The following is a 19,240-nucleotide window of genomic DNA, read 5'->3' on the forward strand; positions in this document are numbered from 1 at the left end:
ATGTTAGTTAATGGCTGTGGAGCTGAAACAGTCAAGCTGGCATACATAGCTGGAATTAGAAATCAGAAATCTAGGAATTTTAATCCAGGCCCACTCAGGTCTTAATTTTAAGGATCTGAAAACTGACGTGCTGATAAAATACACAGATAAAAGAAGCGTAAACACTTCTCTACCTTTCAGAACTGTCATCAAGTTTAGTTATCACATGAAATGTTCTAAAGACTAGGCATGCCAAGCATAAATTATATTTATTTGATGTCAACTTTGCTTCTCTTAAAGCCTGATTTACAAAACATGCAATCATCTTCAAATATCGGAAACGTCAATATTCCATGCACCTTCTTAAAGCCAGTGATTTTGAGGCTATAGTGTTTTAATGCTGCAAGTAAAATCTTTTCAAAATAAAAAGCTATGCCACACCATCTCACCACACTCTCTTTGAAAAGAGGATCTGCACATTAACTGCTGAAGTAAAGAGGGAAAGAGTTCAGTGAGAACTTTTGTGGAGTCTCTTGCATCAGTTTCATCAGTAGACTTCTTTCACACCTCCTGTGCTTTACTCATCACATGTAAACATAAAGTGCATTTTCTCCTATGTTATTCTCAAAACACAGTTCAACTCATCAGAGAAAGAGCTTTTATAAATATAATGTTATTGCCATACCTTGTGCTACTGTTGACATAACCACTGATGGTGTTGATGATACCACAGCAGTCACAGCAATAGTATTTGCAGTACAGGAGGGAGTGGAACAGCTACTGCTGCTGCTGCTACTACTGACCAAAGAGGACTGAGAAGCAGTTATAACCACCGGTTGCTTTTGAGTAGTTGAGGCAATGACTGATGTTGGGACAAGTTTCGTAACTGCTGCATAGTTGTGGGACTTTGAAAGGATGTTGGGTACAAAAGTTGAGCTTGGAGAGGTGGTTACTATTATCACCTGAAAGAAGAAAAAGAACAACAAGAAATTCATTTGTTCTTTGCATTTATTTAAAAGCATAACATTTCAGTAATATATCTGTCTGTATATTCATAAAGTTTTAGGGACACATGTTTATTAAGACCATTTAAGAGTGTCATAATCACATTTGCTGGCAACAAAAAATCTCAATTAGTTTGAAGAAGTGGTGATAAACATTTCCTTAAAATTAAAAGTGTTTTTTCGAGGGAAAACAACTGCTATCTAATTAAAGTAGAATTATCTCACATCTGAAGGCAAACAGACAGGAATGAACTGCTTGGCTTCATTAAACTGGGCCAGGAAGACTGAAGCCCATTTTAAATGGAACCAAAGGGATTTCCAGCAAGTTTTAAACACCATTCTCCCAAGCCTTGCACATACATCAAGAAATGGCCATGAGAGAATAATGATTTTTTTTTTTCCTCTTTAATAATTAACAGTTGCCGAGTCAGTAACAGGAAAAATTTTTTGATCCGCAATGCTGTAAACAATCAATATTTCATCAGTGAAAAAAAAAAGATTTAGGTTTGAAACAATTCCTGCTTTAATTAGTGCTTTCAATAACAACAAATTCTTTCTTATCTGTCTGAAAACCATTTGTCTAAAGAGAATAAACATTACCCCTAGTGCGAGTTACAATTACAACACCATGAATCTGATCTGACATAGAAAAACACAGAATTCGTTATAACATTGGAGGAGGCCTGTTCTTATGCAACTGACCTAGAAAACTACGCATTTCTTAACTACTGAATATGGAGACTGTTTATATAAAGCACCTCCTTATACTTACAAACACATAGTTAAAATAGAAACACACAGCACAGAAATACATCTTTTCAGATTACCATGCAAGATGATTAAGAAATTGTTTTAATAATGCAATTGTCCCAATAAAAATTTCGTTTATTAAAACCTTGAAAATTAAAACTTATTAATGATTTGATGTAACAAAAGCAAATAGAAAAAAAGGTACAGGGGAGCAAAAAAAACCTGGGTCAGCTCAAACCAAAAGTCTTACACTACCCAAGGACTACTGAAACCTTAATTAAAGAAATAATATGATAATGGCACTAGAAACAGACTTAAGTGACAGATCAAGCAGTAAGTGACTTAAGAGTTTACAATTTGTTTACAAAAAAAAAAAAAAAAGAGAGAGAACCACATAGATGGAATAAAAGCAACAGACTTCACCACCATGGCTGCCTCTGCCTTTCCTTTTGCCCCACTACTTAGTTTTATGATCCCCACTACTTAGCTAAGCTGTTAATAACCCGATCTGAGGAAAACCAAACCCTTACCACCTCCATGAGCTACAGCAGGTTGACCACAACTGACCAGTGCCTGAAGGACAAGGTTTCCACATCTGCTGTCCTACCACTTTATTGCATTCCCCGGGAAGAACATTTCCTCTGCGTCACTTACTTTTGCCTTCTGTCTAACCTTGATTTAATCAAAATACCCTTCTGAAATTGCTCTCAGGCTACAACCATGCAGAGGATCTACACAACACAGTGTGATTCTGGTATGAGGCTTGCAGGTGAAAAGATCCTATGATGTGCCTCTGGAGTTTTATCCTGTTTCTTAAGTAGTCAGTTAATACTAGAAATACTTCTCAAGGGTTTGAGTTTTAGGGCTACCTCCATTCCACCTAGGATAACTAATTTAGGAATACAGTCAAAGGGCAACTTGCAGCTAAAAAAGACAGATTATTCACATTAAACTTCCTATATAATCTGTAGTGCAACAGGCCAAGTTCAGCGTCTCCACATACAGATATGTAGGAGGAATCTGGGCATAATCACAACTTCTGAAGACCACTGTTCTTAATTCAAAGACAGGGATAAAACCATCAGTTCACGATTAAAAAAGTGTTATTAAGTGATAATCACACAAGGAAAAAAAGCTCGTAAAGCATTATGGTTCAACAATAATTGCTGTCCTGTGACTAAGCAGGTTTGGGTCTCTATTTCACATGGAAGAACAAAGTTTAGGGATCTTCATGTACAAAGCATACCCAGAAAACAGATTTTTTTTGTGTAAAATTTAGAAGTATTAAGGCTCAAATCATGACAATTATATTTCTGAGATACTATTTTCTCATGTATGTGGAAATGATCAAAGTAACCCCATCATGAGTACCAAAACTGCATCGGTTTTGGTTTACAGCTGAAAGACTGACTGATTTTTTTTTAAAAAAAAGTCAAGTTGCTTTTTTGTTGTTGCTGATTTTAATTGTTACAGTAAAAACTAATTCCTAACATACACTGAAATTAGTCCTGTCAGCTCTATTTTGAAAGGCATCACAACCTAGTCTCTGAAGAAATTAAGTCATTAACCGCCAGAAGCTTCACTAGCTAGACTCCTTCTGTGTCCTAGACAGAGGACTTTATTGAAAGAGAATCCAGAAATGGGAGCTGTGACATTATTAGTTGTTACGACAAATCTTCCTCCAACCTACTAAAATGTCAAAACAATTCAGAAAGCTGGCATGCAGAAATGAAGAATTTCATTCATATCCAACAGCTTCACTCATATCCAACAGCACTTGTTTAAAATAGTACATTTCCAATTTGAGTCTAACAAGTCTGACATTTCATTTAAAACTACTAAAAGGGATTTCTCCCACCAAAATGATCCAGCTATGTATTTTGGCATATCTAAATCCAGCAAAAGAGGGCAGTGTGACAAGTTCAGATGCAAACACTACTATGGCTCCCTAATGAAACAAGTGATGATTTTCCTATCGTTGTGGATTAGTATTATTTGACTCTCTTACTATGCAAAGCACATCCCAAAACTGCCATGACAGAACAAGCAGAGGCACAACTGCAGAGAAGACCCTATCCATAGTCCACTCTCTTCTTTTTGGAGATTTAATACACTTCATCTTTAACTACCACAATATGTAACTCATACTTACTACAGCACTACAGACATTTAAGGCAAAAAAATTCTTCCTGCACAGAAGATGAGCCCTAACGAGAGCAACAGGATTGGTAGGTTAAGCTCTATCCTAGCTGTGGATTCACTGCATTGAATGCAGGACATTTTATTTGATGGTTTATGCTCACTCAGGGATTTCTATACATGTATTCAGAAATGAAACTTGATTAAAGACACTGTTAAAGAACAGTGAATCAAATGAAAGCATCAAAGAGCTCTGAAGTGGGAAAAGGCCAGAAAGCAAGTTCTTCACTGCACATTACTTCAGTTAATCTTCCTTGGTTTTAAAGTTTCCAAAAATCAGGACATGGGAACTCTGCTAATCCAAACAGAGTCATAAAACAATCAAGAAGACTAATAGAACAAATACTGTGTGAAGGTTTGAGCTCAGTAGTCACTCTCACAGTTGGAAAAAAATGCCTGTTAGTGGCCAGCCTACCATCAGTCTGTCGGTATCAAGGCCAAATTAATTCCACAGACCACCACCACCCCCCAAGTCTGCCTTAATTAATAACCAGACCAAGAATGAACTCGGTCTGAGCCATTAATCTTTTTTTACATCTTAAGAACAAAAAAGTAGACACATCTGAAATGCTTCCTAAAGCATGGGAAAGTAGTCATGCCATAGATCGGGCACGTAAAAAAAAAAATCTGAGTCCAGTACAGAACTTCAACATGGAAAACCTTTTCCACACACTGCATTCTGGTGAAAGCTGGGCACACTCAGCTGAAATAATGTAACTGATTTTGACCACTGCAACACTGTTAATGTAGAATGAGAAATGGCACACTGGTACTGAATGGAAAATAAAGCCCCCCAGCCTTTGATCAGCTCCAAGAATAAGCTTTATAGACCCCAAAAAACTAGTCTCTAAGACAAAAGGCTTGGCAAAGGAAAGCCCATGCCACCTCTCCTGGAATTCTACTACTGCAAAGAATAATTATAAATAAGGAAAATAGAAATAAGAAAGATTACCTTTGACCAATAGTTGTTACCATCTGAAGGCTGTTCAGTGGCCTATGTGATCCAGTTCTCAGTGGACTAGTGTCCATATCACAAAACCCAACACCACAAATGGTACTAACTGGCAACCTTGTTGGCAGTCTCACCAGAGAGGCCAAGAATTGAATGAGCATGGAGACTGAATCCCCTCTCATCCCTAGAAGTGGTCCCTTCAGGTCAGGGTTGAGGCACATTGGTGGGGCAGTCTGGGGGAAGCTTGCACTCCCGCTGCCTGTGCTGTACCTGTTCTGTGGATAAAAAGAGGGCTTCAGTCTCCACGGCTGTCAATCCAGGTCCTTTCACACACAGGTGAACTAAATTCATACAAGAGTTTGGTTTTCTCTTTGTTCGCTTTAAAGAGGGATTACCTTATCCCAAGCGCAATCCTTAAAAAACAGCTAGACAGTTCATAGAAAGGAAGAGTCAAATAGCACAGCTTATTCATTGATAAAACCAGAATAAAGTAACATTTGGCAGCTTCCCCCACATACCTTCTGTGTTGTCGTGTTTGTTGTCTGTGTTGAGGGCTTAGTGAAGGTTATTTTCACAGGCGACATGTGTGGTGGTAAGGAGTTGGCAATGCTCTGCATTATATTACTCATCTTGGGGCTGCCACTTACAGGCACTGTGATAGTTTTAGTGACAGGAGTCACTGCCTTCGGGACTTCTTTCAGGAGAACAGGGGAAGAACTAGAAGAATTTGTTCGCCGTCTTTTGCGGGGCTTTTCATCATCATCTGAGCAGCTGACACCTGGAAAAGAAGTACTTTGTCTAAATTCTATTTTTCCCATCTGTGGCTCTCGGTGCTTTCTAAAACATTACAAACTTGATGAGTCTTACACCCACTTTCAAGTAAGATAGAAACAAACAAGAGGATAAATTACATTTTATGGTCACAACTAACCTGTAACACACCACAGATGGTCTTAGTCTTTGATACAGACCATACTTACAGTGCCATAAAGCAAAGAAGCAAAACGCCAAAGAACCCAAGCTACTCAGCTGCTGGGTTATTTCATTCAGTTTAAGAGATTAAAAGAGGCAATACAGGGAATTCATTCTGCCTCTAGAAGTTTGACTAATGAGACTATACACACAAGGGGGTTGGGATAATGTCATGCACAGTTCAGTTTAAAACTTTACACTACACTGCTGTCGTTGCTGCTGGTTTTGTTTACAGCAACTAGACTACTGAAGTTTATCCTCCTGCAGTCTTCTCTGATTTCAACCTTTGTACCTACTTTCATGCTATGCTCATCATTACAGTAATCTTCTCCCTTTCACCTCAAGACAGCAGCTTGAAATCCATTTTTTTTATGACATACTTTAACTATGGAGGTCAAACCTCACTTTATCAGCTTCTGTCTTGTTTGGTGTGTTTTGTGCAACAGATACAAACCACACAATCATTAAAAAAAAAAAAAGAAATCCAGCCTCAAAGGAGTTCATTCTTCCTCACAATCATTTACTGCACACACACACAAAAAATCTGCTGCAATATTTAGCTGAGCAAAGGATAACAGCAAGATCAATAGATCTTAAATCCGTATGAAACTTTCCAAAGCGGGCAACAGGTTTATAAATTGGCGTACATTATAGAAAGACACAGTTTAATAATCTTGAAAATCTCTTACAGCTATTGGGTCGCATTTATGTTTACCAAATTAGCCAGCATTAAACAATTAAAAAAAAAAAAGAAAAAAAAAAAGAGATAAGCCGAAAAGATGCAACGCCCCTACACAGAACAAGACTGAAGATCCTTGTTCTGTATGCCTGGGGCTTAAAGACAAAAAATGCTGTCACAACACAAGCAGTCTTGCTGGTGACACAAGCAAACTTCGTTGGCAGTCAATCTCTAATTAGGGTCAAGATCTAATTACGGTCAATCTCTAATTAAAATAACTAAATATTTTGGCATTCAGAAAGTGAAGACGCAGGAATTAACACGGACAAGAAAGTGCCCAGCAGCACAGCAAGTGATTTCTGAAAAATGGGATTCTCTCGTAGTAGGAGTACCAGCTCATTTGCAGGAACACTTCAGAAGGCTGACAGTTGTATCCACACAAAGATGGGAAACTGAACTAGAGAAGAGAAGCAAAGGCTCTATTTTGAGTTTGCTTTGAACTCCAGAAAATAGTTTTAGCTGCCTGTAGCAGTACAGATGAAGCACGGATCTGCAAGTCCGGATTTCAAAGCTCTAATCAACAATTTACTTTATGGCCCTGAACAAGCCGAGCAGTGATCTCCATCTATAAAGCAGAGATTTGGTTACGTGACTTTTAAGGTCTATTATGAACAGGCTTTTAAGTATTGCAGCGAGTGCACTATGCAAACTTGTAACTGTGAGGTCACTAACCACACTGAAAATGTGCAGGAATTTCAGAGTCTCAAAATCAATCTGAATCAAAAATTCGCATGCAGCTAGGATATCTGGACACAGCTGCTACTTTGGTGAAATACTGAAGAGGAAGCTATTTGTTTGTGGACCGCATCCACAATAAAAAAAAAAAAAGAAAAAAGGAAAAAACCCACAAAAGAACCAACACAGAAGTAAGAAAGTACGATTAAACTAGCAGAACATTATTTTATGTTAAATACAGCTCAACTCATCTCCTGTTTTCACTGCTGGGGTTCTGCAAGAAAGTTATTCCCGTAATTTCATGTTAAAAATTGCATTTGTACAAAGTTTTTCACAAGCATTTAGCTAAAAGGTAATACAGCTCGACTATAACTCACACTTGACAAGCAAGGAAGCAGAGGCACGGAGAGGTTAATGGCTCAATCAGACTGTGACTTGGATGAGGTCACACAGCAAATCAGTGGCAAAGTCACGACTATAACTCAGGCCTCCTGAGTTTGCTCTTAAGTAGGCTTGTTAAAACTAACGTGACTGATGTATTCTGAGAGACACATGATTCCTTTAAAAAAAAAAAAAAAAAGAGCAAAACGCACACGAAGTGGGGAAAAAATGAAATCTAGGGATGGACAGAATAAAAATGAGAATCTTTCATCCCTCTATCATATGTCTAGACTGGTTTTATACTCATTACCATGTAATAATTCAATAGAGGTCTAAATTAAATTTTTAAGAGGTTAAGAACATTTTCCCCTGAATCTTTAAACTAAAGCTGAGTGATTAGTGCATTAAATCAGAAAAATGAAAAATCTTAATGTTCTGTGGGCTGCTACAGCCATTAAAGATGGTGGTTTGCAGATAATGTTGTATTTATGTACAACGTGACATTTCCGACCAGCTAGAAGTTTATACAAACATGCACACAGAGCATAAAGACTAAAATAATTTTTTTAATATTATAACTACCCACACCAAGCATAAAAATAGCACTTATCAAACTTCACTATTAATCTTTGTCACCTGCATTTTGATAAACACCAAATAAGGACATAAGGAAACGATTATTAAAACTACCTTTGATGAGCTGGGCATATGTATGAGGACGTATTCTGCTTTTAGAACTAGCTGATTTATTAGCCAAAGAAAGAAGCGGGGTGGGAGGGGGGGGGTGAGTGGGAACAAGAGAAAAAGACTGTTTCTAGATGTTATGCCCTGGGATTTCCAAATTTAAATACATGAAGATCGGTATCTGGTGGGATTTCCTCTGGAGTTTTCACAGTTGCCTGGGAATGCAAGCCTCTCTAAGCTTCGCTTCCAAATAAATCACAAAATGGCCAGACATAGTTAATGTAAGCATAATAAATGCTTGCCAAAGTACTGTATTTTTAAAAAGTCTAGGTCAACTGTGAAAGTGGAAATGAGACACCTTTCCTAACTCAAATAAGTGACTATTATTCATTATTTAAGCAGAAGGAAGAGGGAAGTCCTCTGCAGAAGCAACCAGCAGAGCCACCTTAAAGACAAGTTCTGAACAAGCTGTATTAGAAACCCACTGATATACAGCAGTCCCTATATTTTCAAAATACTTTTCACTCTTGTCCTTGCCAGTACTGCTCCCTGCAGCGTTTTACAGTGAGTGGATTTATCCTGAACACAATTTCTCTGAAAAAGGGAAGCAATAAATTCATTCTTTAGACTAAATGAAGGCATAAGGCATTAAATGACTTGCCCAAGGTCAGAGTGTTTAACTCGGGCCACGCTTCAGCCACAAGACTGTCCCTTTCTTTCCCTTTTGTTAATCAGTTGCTAGTATCACTTACTTTTGACGTAAACAGTACTTCCACTTGGCAAGACGACTACATTGGAGGCTGGGCTGGCAGGTCTGGGGGACTTCACTGTCGCTACACTGCCACTTGGAACAGGGGCAGATGTTGGGGTTGAAGTGGTACTTGTGTAGGAATAGCAAACCACCACTGAAGAGGAGAAAAGACACCTTCCGTATAACTGAAGTGCAGAATCCCATTATCCTATCACTATTTTAACAACTGGATTGGAAGCCAAAGACTTACTGGGTCATTATCCACATCTCTGCCTCTGCAATCCTGTCACTGTTGAATATTCCCCAGCTTGTCCTAAGCGTGGCCATGGAATTAATGGCCTTCAAAGACAACACAGAAGTCTAACCTCCCCTCCTCCCCTCCCCAGAAATCTGTGCTGCTGAATCTAGATTTTTTATTCGTATTAATCTAATGGTTTACTTTACAATGTGTTATTTTTTACTTTAGCATTAATTCAGTATTTTGACCTTTTTGCTTTTCTGTAAATGACCATATCTAGACTGGTAATGGCCAGAAAATAGCTAGTGCCTCTCCTCAACAGTGAGCGAGTTGAAGAAACCAAAATATACCTTCAGTAATGAATAACTGATTTTGCTAATCAGCTTTTTTGAACTGTTGCCTATACATAGTAGCACAATGATCCAGTATTTCTCACAAAACCGGAATAAAACAGCCTGTTTCAAGAAGTGTTACACATTCTCCAGTTATATGAAGTGTAATTCGAGCCTATTCAGCCAAGCTAGATGGAACGCACACTAGCATTATTTAAAAGGCATAGAGAAAGCAGAAAGCAATCTTTTAAATTGTTAACTTGGTATTTTTATGCTGAATAAAAAAAAAAGAAAAAAACCAAGAAAATTTTCTTTACTTTCACCAAAACCTACTTACATTCTTATTTTAAGATGTTCTGAAATATCTTTCATCACTCACAGAACTTTACAAAATCTTAAGCCATTGGTACAAGTTTTTATAGTTTAGAGAGTTTAACAAGTTAACCAGTGAATATCCCCCTCATTTCCTGGCAATTTGTCATTTTTTTTTCTTTTTATTTCAGTTGCTAGTGTGCTAACACAAAGCTGTCAGATCTGTGCTGCGGATGCTACAACAGCATCTTTTAAAAAATTTTTAAAAATATTTCTATAAATATTGTTCAATAAGAAAGATTCACAACTTTTTAAAAATATCTAACACTTAAACCTGAAGATAACCATTTATATTGCAACATTATTTTTATATTCCTACAGACTGCAGGAGAATTCGAGCTTTCTCTCACCTTCTTTGTTTCCAGTTTCTGCAGGAACTGGAAGAGATGCATTGTGCTGAACAGCTGCATTGGCAACGGCATTAGCGGTAACAGTAAAAGCTGTTTGTGGAACAAGCCGTGGCATCAGCGGCACCAGTCGACGACCTTCTATAGACCATTCGGAAGAGCTATTTGGTCCAGACATACTAAACAGAAACGCACATTCTATGAGTATTCTGACGAGTTTCCAAAATACTCAGTACACTTCAAGTGCTTTTTTTTCCAACAGTGAAAGTTTAAAAGGCAGTTTCTAAAGACATACTAGAGCAATAATCTTTAACTTCCTTCATTTTATGAAAGCCCTTACGTTTTTCCCACCCGACATAGAAATCCTCCCACAGAAAATTTAGGAATTGCTGCTTCTTTTACTGTTTTGTTTTGCAGAGCCCTCAAAGGGCCTGATGCGTGTGGCCACTCAAAACCCCCATATTAGTTTAGCTACTATTCAGGGAGAGTTGGTACATTCTACTTCTGGATGACAAGAATACCTAGACATACAACAGGTTTCATAAAAGACTACTGAAATGGATTATGTTACAGGGAAAAACCCTCAGCTTCTAACAAAAATCTTGTTTTACTTGAACAGAAGAGTTTCTCAGACTTATTAAAGCAGTCCCAAACAAGGTAACAGATCATGAAATGATTTAAATATACCCTGAGCATCTTTCCTTAACAGAAACCAGCCTGCTTGCTCTAGTTTTCTCTTAAGGACTTACACAGAAACTATAAAGCTTGCAAAAAATGCTGTTCTTATCTAGATGGAGAAGTGCTTCTGTTTATGACTGTTTTACATGAATCATTTGTCAAATCAGCAAAACCAAAATGGCAAATTATTTTTCAATGCTGTTATGCTCTTAAGCAAATCAACCCATTTAATGTATTAATATATTCTGAAAAACAACTTCTCACATGAACTATTGCAAGCAAGTTGCAGCAAAAGCTACCACAAATTAGTTTGTAAAATGCAGAGGATCTGCTCTGTTGTTAAATCCTGACACGCTTCAGCATTCTTCATACATATTCATATAGTACAAGCCGAGCTACACCAGCTGAGGTAAAAATACATTTTTAAAATCAAAAATAAGACTACAAATGTTGCATATAGCAAAGCTAGTAAAGTTGGCTTTCCTAATGAGTTAGAGAATTATTTAAGTCAAAACTGTATTACCATCACTTACAAAGAATTACCACAGGAAAAATAAAGAGATGCAGCACTTCACAATTGAACCTTGTCTGGATTATAATATCTCATCCATCTGAAGTTCAACACCTCAGGACAAACTTTATGCTTGTTCTGTAAAATGCTAAAAAACAGAACTACTACTTAAAAAGGAGACTCGACTCAAGAAAAGAATCCTGATTTGGCAATGAAATGCTTACTTTTCATTATTATTTCCCCTTTCTTTAAAGAAGCGTAAGAAAGTTGGTGGTTTTTGTTTAATAAATAGCTTATTTCTAACTCTTTAAAGTTGAACATTAAAACACTAAAACATTACATGTCCTTCTGCAGCACTAAAACAGTATGCTAATTTTGTCAAGTCTTGGATCAGAGAACTGCTCACTCCAAGTGGCCTGCTATCTGTATGATTACCTTTTTTCCTCTCCATAAAACCTAAGCCAAGTAGTCAAACTTAAAAATCAGTGGTTGTAACACAGCAAAAGAAAAAAATACAGACACTTACAAGCCAGCTCTGTTTAAAGAGAGTTCTTAATAGTAAGACTGCTAAGTAACTATCAAAGATACATAAGCACTTGCCCTCTTGCTCCTCTCCACCTCTCAAAATCATGTGGAGCTTGCAAAAGCAACCGCAAGGAGGAACCAGCCCAGTTGATGCCAGCACAGCAGCCGCATCAAGCAGTGAACAGTGGACACTGATGTCATCAGTCAGCTTGCTGCAGCTTTTTGACTCTGACCATTTTTTCCCCTCTGTGCTGATACACTGTTTTCCACTAATCTCTGCCACCTCTTTCCCTCCCTTTGTCTTTCTGTGTAGTTAAGTCCCTCTTAATATAACCTTTTCAAATGGATTTAAATAAAATCAAAGGTAAAACAGAAAATAATAAAGCAAACATGTTCATCCTGCTCATGGATTTCTCTATTTTCTCCACTCTCTGTTTCTTTTGGTCTACCTGAAAGCTCTTTATGACAAAAGACTGTTTCTTCTGTTGTACTGGGACACCTTCAGATCCAAAACGCAACAGTACAAACTAACTGCTTCTAGCTCCCTGATGTAAATCTGATACCATAATTTCTTCATCCATACACCGTTTTAACTACTGTTCTTTAAACCACCATCAATCTTCAAAGTTCTATCAGTTGAGGCATAATGGATTTTCCAAAAGGTACCTTTGGAAATCATGTAGAAAATGACCTGTAACTTACTTGTGTGCAATAGTCGTTAGTCGTTCATCATTTACTGCTCTTCGAACTTCAGCACGATGTCGCTCCGTTGAAATACTATTAAAAAAAACAGCAATATATTTTAGTCAGAGGGAGACATGAACATTTATCTAAAACTTCTAGCTAAAATTAAACATGAATAATCTACTCAAGAGACGAAAGGGAACAGGCATTTTACATTTAAGAGACTGTCACTTAACTTTTGCTATCACCGTGAGAAAAGAATGAATGTATTATTGTTCAAAATATTACTGAAGAGTAAAAAGAACACTACTGTTCACAGGGTACCCCTGCAAAACAGCTAGAATCCAACCTCCTAATGAGAGTAATAAATTTAAAGCATATGGTAGAAAAAATTGCACAGAGCATGCAGCGCTCTTTCTTGATGTAACTTGGTCCCAAACCCCTTGAAGTCCCACCCTGACGAAACTCCAAGCTAGCACACACTAATGAGGTAGCTGTAATCCTTTTAACACTTACTACCTCACTAAACACCAACAAAACAGTAAAGCTTCAACCACAGAAGCCCAGTTGTTTTCCTTTACTAAAAACTCCAAGCAGAATAGGAATTAAAGCTCCTCAAGATGAAGGATCACTTCTCTGAATTAAAATTTGATTTGTGATACTACTGATAGAAAAATTACACAATACTTTAAAAGAAAACAGGTCATTGGTTCTTATTTTAAAAAATGTCAGGGTTACCTAAGCACTTTAGAGAGTTCTCCAAGAAGATCCTTCTTCTCTTTTGTAAGGTCTCCCTGTGCACGTAAGGCACTGATGACACCTGCATATGCCTCCAGTTCTGAAGAATTAGAGCAAACAGTATTTCTATTTAATGCTCACAGCAAAGAAAAAAAAGTTATTTTCAGTATTACTGACAGTATTCTATTAATTTTCAAAATCGTTAAGAGGAACACGTCTTTCAATTATTTAGTGCTTTTCAAAAGAGATTGATGATTTAAAACTCTCTTAGTCAATTACTCCGCATCATACAGCTTTTCTATGAAACAACTGTATAATCACAGAGGATTATCTAGTTTATAAACCCAACCAAATACTTCAAGCTCTCTCTTAGCTGACAGTTCAGCCACAAAGCTTGAAGAAACACTCCTCGAACTTGGAGAGTAGCTCAGAATTCTCTAGAAACGGGAGAAGAAAATCTTTAACACGTATCACTATTAAAAGTTCCATGAAAAAGCTTGGCTTGAAAAAGAAATACACTATGAAAAGAGCAGCTGATTTTTTCGTAATGCCTTGCCTTAATTAGCATGGAAAGTATTGGCTCGAGTTTATTAAATAGAATCATCACAATCTTTTATGCCCATTTACTTGATACGTACAATTGCCTGAATCTGAAAAGAATGCAACACACTGAATTAAATCTGCTCAACACAAAAGAGACAATCCAGCTATTCTTAAACGTAGAGCCATCACGGAGATTAACTCACAAAAATACAACTCTGATTTAACATAAATTTTTAATTCCAGGTGATCTACGTAAATGTCATGCCATTGGTGTTTTAAAAAATAAAATAGTGAAAGGCTACTGAAACTTCTGAATTTTGTTTTACTAAGCAGGGTGAAAATACACCTAAGGCAAATAATGGAGTCTGCTAACTTGCCAAAGAATGACTTGCTATTCTAAGTTTAGCACAGTTTAAGAAAACGCTACTGAAACTCCTGCTTTAAACCAGAAATACAAATTCTGTCGATACTTACATAGATGCCTTTCATTTGGCACCCCCATTTCAGCAGCCAACCCAAACCCAGCCCACAACAGATCCCAGTCAACCAAAAGCAAGAATAAAAGGGGCAGGCCAAAACCTAACACCTCTGAAGTTTGCTGCAAAAGAAAGACTGATGCTATTCTGAAAAGCTTTCAGTTTAGGATTCCAAAGAGCTCATTTACAAATCAAATCAAGGAATTGTGTTGAAAAGAAGTCCTGCTCTCCAGTCCTGATTAAGCAGACAAAACACAAAGCAGAGTCACTTTGGTTAACTATGCACAGGGATGCTAAATGACCTACAGAAGCATTTACAGCTTTAGTTATAAAACATTTGTTAATTAATGCAATGGTTATTGCTAATATCAACATTTATTTAGACAACCATGTGACAATATTTAAGATACTAATTATTTTCCTGTGATAACAACATAAAGTAATTCTCAGATACAACCGTGTAATTATTTAGCAAGGACAGATTTTTTTTTTTTTCTCCTTTCTGCATTTTTAATAGAGATCTTCTACACTAGAGCTTCAAAAATGCACATTATGGACTTTTGGAAGCTAGTAAAGATTACAGAACAGCTGTAACTAGCTTTCTCATCCCTATGTCTACGTAGCAATCACTAACTCATTAACTGGTGCCTCGCTTTCTAGCACAAAACACATCAAACAGCCAAAACAGGTTTCACAAATATCCTTATCTCAAGTGTAAGGTGCTACTATCACCCCCTTACGCAGTTACAAGCCACGTACACCAGGTATCACACACCTCAGGATGCATTCCAGCCTCACCTACACCAGCGCATTTCACTCATGACGGAGTAACCCGCTATCGCTCTACAGTCAAGCTGGAAAAGTGGGACTCTATAAAGCAGAGGAATGTTGCTGGATATGACCGTTAGACAGCTATTTGCTCCCACTGCCCGCGCTCCTTCACCCTCCACTCTTGTGGTGTGTGCATTTAAACTGAGAGATTCTCTACCCGAGGAGACACACGGCTGCTACAGGCGCTGATGCTCTGTTACGCTGCCAGGGCCCCCTTGTGGGGACACAGCTCATGCCAGAAAAAAAAAAAAGAAAAAAAAAAAAAAGAAAAAAAATTTTTTTTTTTCCTGTCAGCCTAGGTTATGTCATTGAAGGAGGTGTAGCTGCAGTTCTGTTTGGCTCAGCTGCACCAGCAAGGTTCTGCCAGCACACCGCCGTCAGCTGGGGTGGAAGTTGTTTTTTTTTTTTTTCCACGTTCCTAGCCAGCAGAGCTACGTTAACAAAATTTAGTAGCACAGATCCGGTCCAAATCCTTTGGCATCCTGCACTTTCTCCTAGTTTTCATACTTCTTTGAGCCTCGTTTAAGGCCTAGGGCTGTCACCTTAAAGGATGCACTGCTTAGTTGCAGTGTTGTGTGCAACATCTGTGTCACCGTTTCAACAGAACACAAATCCCAGATTCCCAAGGCATGAAACAAAAAGGGCAAAGCGAGAAAAAACAAATTCTCAAGTCTCAGCAAATAAAGTGGATGGCTTCATAATGTACGAGAACCTCGGCACAGTTAAGAAGTACAGCACATCTTTGAACATTCAAGTAAAACGAGAACAAGAAAAGCTGTAACTTGACGGTCACAGGAAGTTATAGGGAGTCTCAACTTTTCTCCTGACATCATCTCCTAGATTACACTCCTCAGAAGAAAGTATGAAAAGAAGTCTAAGGGGTTTTTTCTTCCCTTCTAGTGTTATGCATCATTCAACTGGCAAAAAAACCTTAATAAAAAGAAATTCAGCTCTAAGAGCTCAAAAACGACTGCACAAGATCGGATCAATGGTCTAACAAAAGATTCTCTCTCCTGCAGTAGCCAAAACCGGATGCGTGAGGGAAGAGCAAGTATTTTTACCTTCCAAAATACAAAAGCATGTCTCCTTGTACACGTATATTTACAAGGTCAGAGCACAAAAAAAAAAATCTCCCAACAGGTATCTATTGGGCAGGGTTCTCAGATATTCAACTGCATTTGAAACAATGCAAAATGCTCCTGTTGTTATGACAGTTCAGCAAGAACATTGTTTTCACATTTCCCTGATAATTTGTGTAACTGCAAACCATAACCCATCATAATATTTTCCTGTTTCAAATCTTTACGGTAGTACCTTTACTACTTGAACTCCATCCCACAGCACCAGTTAAACCAGGGTTCCATTAATTTTTTTGGTACAAAAAGGTGTCTAATACAGAACTGAAAACCAAATGAAGACCTTCCTCTCACAGAGTATCCTGTTGCACGTTAATAGTCGTACAAAGAACAGCAATGCAACACTGCAACATCGAGGAAGAGATGGACTAGGACATCCATGAGAGATTCGACCAAACCGAAACAATTCTGCTCTATTCATTTTGCTCAGGCAGAGAGCATCTGCCAAACATCATTTTAAGCCAGGGCTGTCAAACCAATGACACATGCAAAATGCAGGAAATGACTTGGAAGTTGCCTGTAGACATATTAAAGTATTTCGTGGAAGCAGCAGGCAGGCAAATCTTAAAAGGGCAAACATACAGACCCACAAATTGTATCTTACTGTACCCAGTTTGCGAAGGATCCTCTTGCATTCATCTCTGCTGAGATCCAGAAGAGTTGGCCACACCACAGGCATCTTTCCCTTGTATTTGTGCTCCCACAGAGCTCAGCCTCGCTGAAACAGGAATATAAATGCAGTAAGTGCAAGTCCATCATTTATCGATTTCCCAAGCCGATAGATGTAAACTCTCCTCAGCCTGCTCACAACTCCACCGACACATCCCTCCCATCCCCGCTCCAACCTTTGTAATGGCATGCTTGCCATGCAGGAATTCGGCAGTTTCGCATGGGCACGGACCTCCTACACTCTCTTGCTCAGATTCATCACCGAAGCCTTTTTACCGAGTTTCCTATCTCCTTCTCAAGCCGTTTTTTATGCTGAAACGCTCTCCGAATTGATGTTCAAGTCTCCTCCCTCTCTTTATGCACAGAGCACCTATTATAAGAACTCCTCCAGCTAACCGCACGCTCCCCCTTCCCCCCGGGGAATGCATTTAGCACTAGCCTATTATATGACAGAACGGCAAAAACACCGTGAAAATTCGCTTTCCACGTACCAACACAGCCCCCAAAAAAACCCAAACACGGGAACACCCCCTCGTCCGATCGCATCGCGGCGAGATTCCGGGGGTGGCGGGGAAGGAGGGCGCATCTCCCCGTTGCAACGAGGATAATAAAGGAAAAAAGAGGAGACGGAGGCGAGCGGGGCGAGCCGGCTTGGGCCAGCCCGCGGCCGCGGCGCGCTCCCCAGGCAGGGAACGGCACAGGGAGGTGGAAGGGGGGGGGGGGGCACCGGGAACAAAAGCCCCGGCGCCGTCGCACCTTCCAGCGTGGGGCTGGAGGGAGGATCTCCTACAAGGGCGCCCGGAGGCAGCCACCACCCGGAGCCTCCCCGCCCGCCCTTCCCGGGGCCTCCACGGCCGTCGGCGCGGGGGACCGGCGGGAGCCAGCGCCGCTGGGTCCCCGCCGGGCTCGGGGGCGGCCCCGCCGGCAGGAGGGAGGGAGGGAGGGAAGGAGCGGGCGGCGGCCGCTGACTCCCCGCGCAGGGCGGAGGGGCAAAGCCGGCGGCCTGCAGGTGGGGGACGAGGCGCTGCCCGCGGGCCCGGGCCCGTGAGGGGCCGGCGGGTCCCCGCCGTCCGGGGAAGGGGAGCTGCCCCTCTCGCCGAGGGGTAGCGCCCCGGGCAAAGCGGGGAGGCGCGGCGGCGCTGCCGGGGAGCGGGACCCACCTGCCCGGCCGTGCCTGGCACATCGAAAGGCTCCTCGGCGGCAGAGCCCCTCCTCCCCCCCCCGGTGCCGCTCTCGGGTTTGTTTAGTGGCGGCGGCGGCGGCAGCAGCGTTTCCCCGGGCCAAGATGGCGGCGGGACACACTGCCCATGCGCGAGCGCCGCGGAGCACGCCGGGAGTTGTAGTCCGCACCCCATCAGCCACCACCCTCCGCTAGCGGGGAGATGGAAGAACCGGCTGCCAAGATGGCGCGGGAGGGGCACCGCGCATGCGCAGCGGCGCGGGGCACGCCGGGAGTTGTAGTTCTCTCAGCGTCTGTCGACGCGGTGGGAAGCGGCTCCGGCCGTCCCGCCATGGCCCGGCGGCCGGGTACGGGCAGCGAGAGGGGCCAAAAGCCCCGCGCGCGTTGCTGCGCCGCCGGTGCTTGAAACCGCTCCAGAGCGGCGTAGTTTCAGCGCATCCCCTTCCCGTACCCCTAAACTTTCGGCATTAACGGCTGCAGGCTGCTTCTGCAAAGAAATCTGGCAGGGCTGACATCAGCCGTGACGTCATTTGGCCGTCTCCAGCTTTCTGACTTAAAACCCGGCACAGGTTACGCGCAGTGCCATGTAGGGTTCTACTCAACCGCGCTTCTGTGCAAACAATAAGGTCATAAAATCCACGCCCTAAAGCCACACTCGCAACCGCTTCGGGGTGTTTTTGCGCCTTGCTGTAATTTGTCGGCGAGCAGAGAAACCACCTACTCCCCAAAGCCACAAGTGCCGATTTCAGAGCCCTGGGCCTGGCAGCTATTTTATATATCACAGCAATTATAACTTTTTTGTTTTTTTTTTTTTTTAGATTTCCAAGAAAATCAGTAAACTATATCTCTTTAAAAGTCCTCAGATCAGATGAGAAATATAGGACATCTCCAGGG

General features: G+C 40.5%; 1 protein-coding gene across 8 annotated transcripts in view; it reads right to left on the reverse strand.

Annotated features, from left to right (window-relative positions):
- Positions 1-18,439, reverse strand: part of EMSY (EMSY transcriptional repressor, BRCA2 interacting) — a 40,370-nt gene extending 21,931 nt beyond the window's left edge. For 5 of the 8 annotated variants that reach the window (XM_074918675.1, XM_074918664.1, XM_074918703.1 and 2 more), the window contains exons 1-8: positions 18,327-18,439; positions 17,107-17,215; positions 13,512-13,611; positions 12,792-12,866; positions 10,379-10,554; positions 9,088-9,240; positions 5,403-5,662; positions 665-941 (exon numbers count right to left, since the gene is read on the reverse strand). In XM_074918675.1, coding sequence (XP_074774776.1) covers positions 665-941; positions 5,403-5,662; positions 9,088-9,240; positions 10,379-10,554; positions 12,792-12,866; positions 13,512-13,611; positions 17,107-17,176 — 1,111 coding nt within the window. In that variant the 5' untranslated portion in view covers positions 17,177-17,215; positions 18,327-18,439. Of the gene's footprint in view, positions 1-664; positions 942-5,402; positions 5,663-9,087; positions 9,241-10,378; positions 10,555-12,791; positions 12,867-13,511; positions 13,612-17,101; positions 17,216-18,326 lie in introns of all 8 variants that reach the window. The other 3 variants (XM_074918713.1, XM_074918685.1, XM_074918669.1) reach the window with 2 other exon arrangements.
- Between the last annotated feature and the right edge of the window lie 801 nt (positions 18,440-19,240).

The sequence above is a fragment of the Athene noctua genome, chromosome 1, assembly GCF_965140245.1.
Source record: "Athene noctua chromosome 1, bAthNoc1.hap1.1, whole genome shotgun sequence".
NCBI lineage: Eukaryota > Metazoa > Chordata > Aves > Strigiformes > Strigidae > Athene > Athene noctua.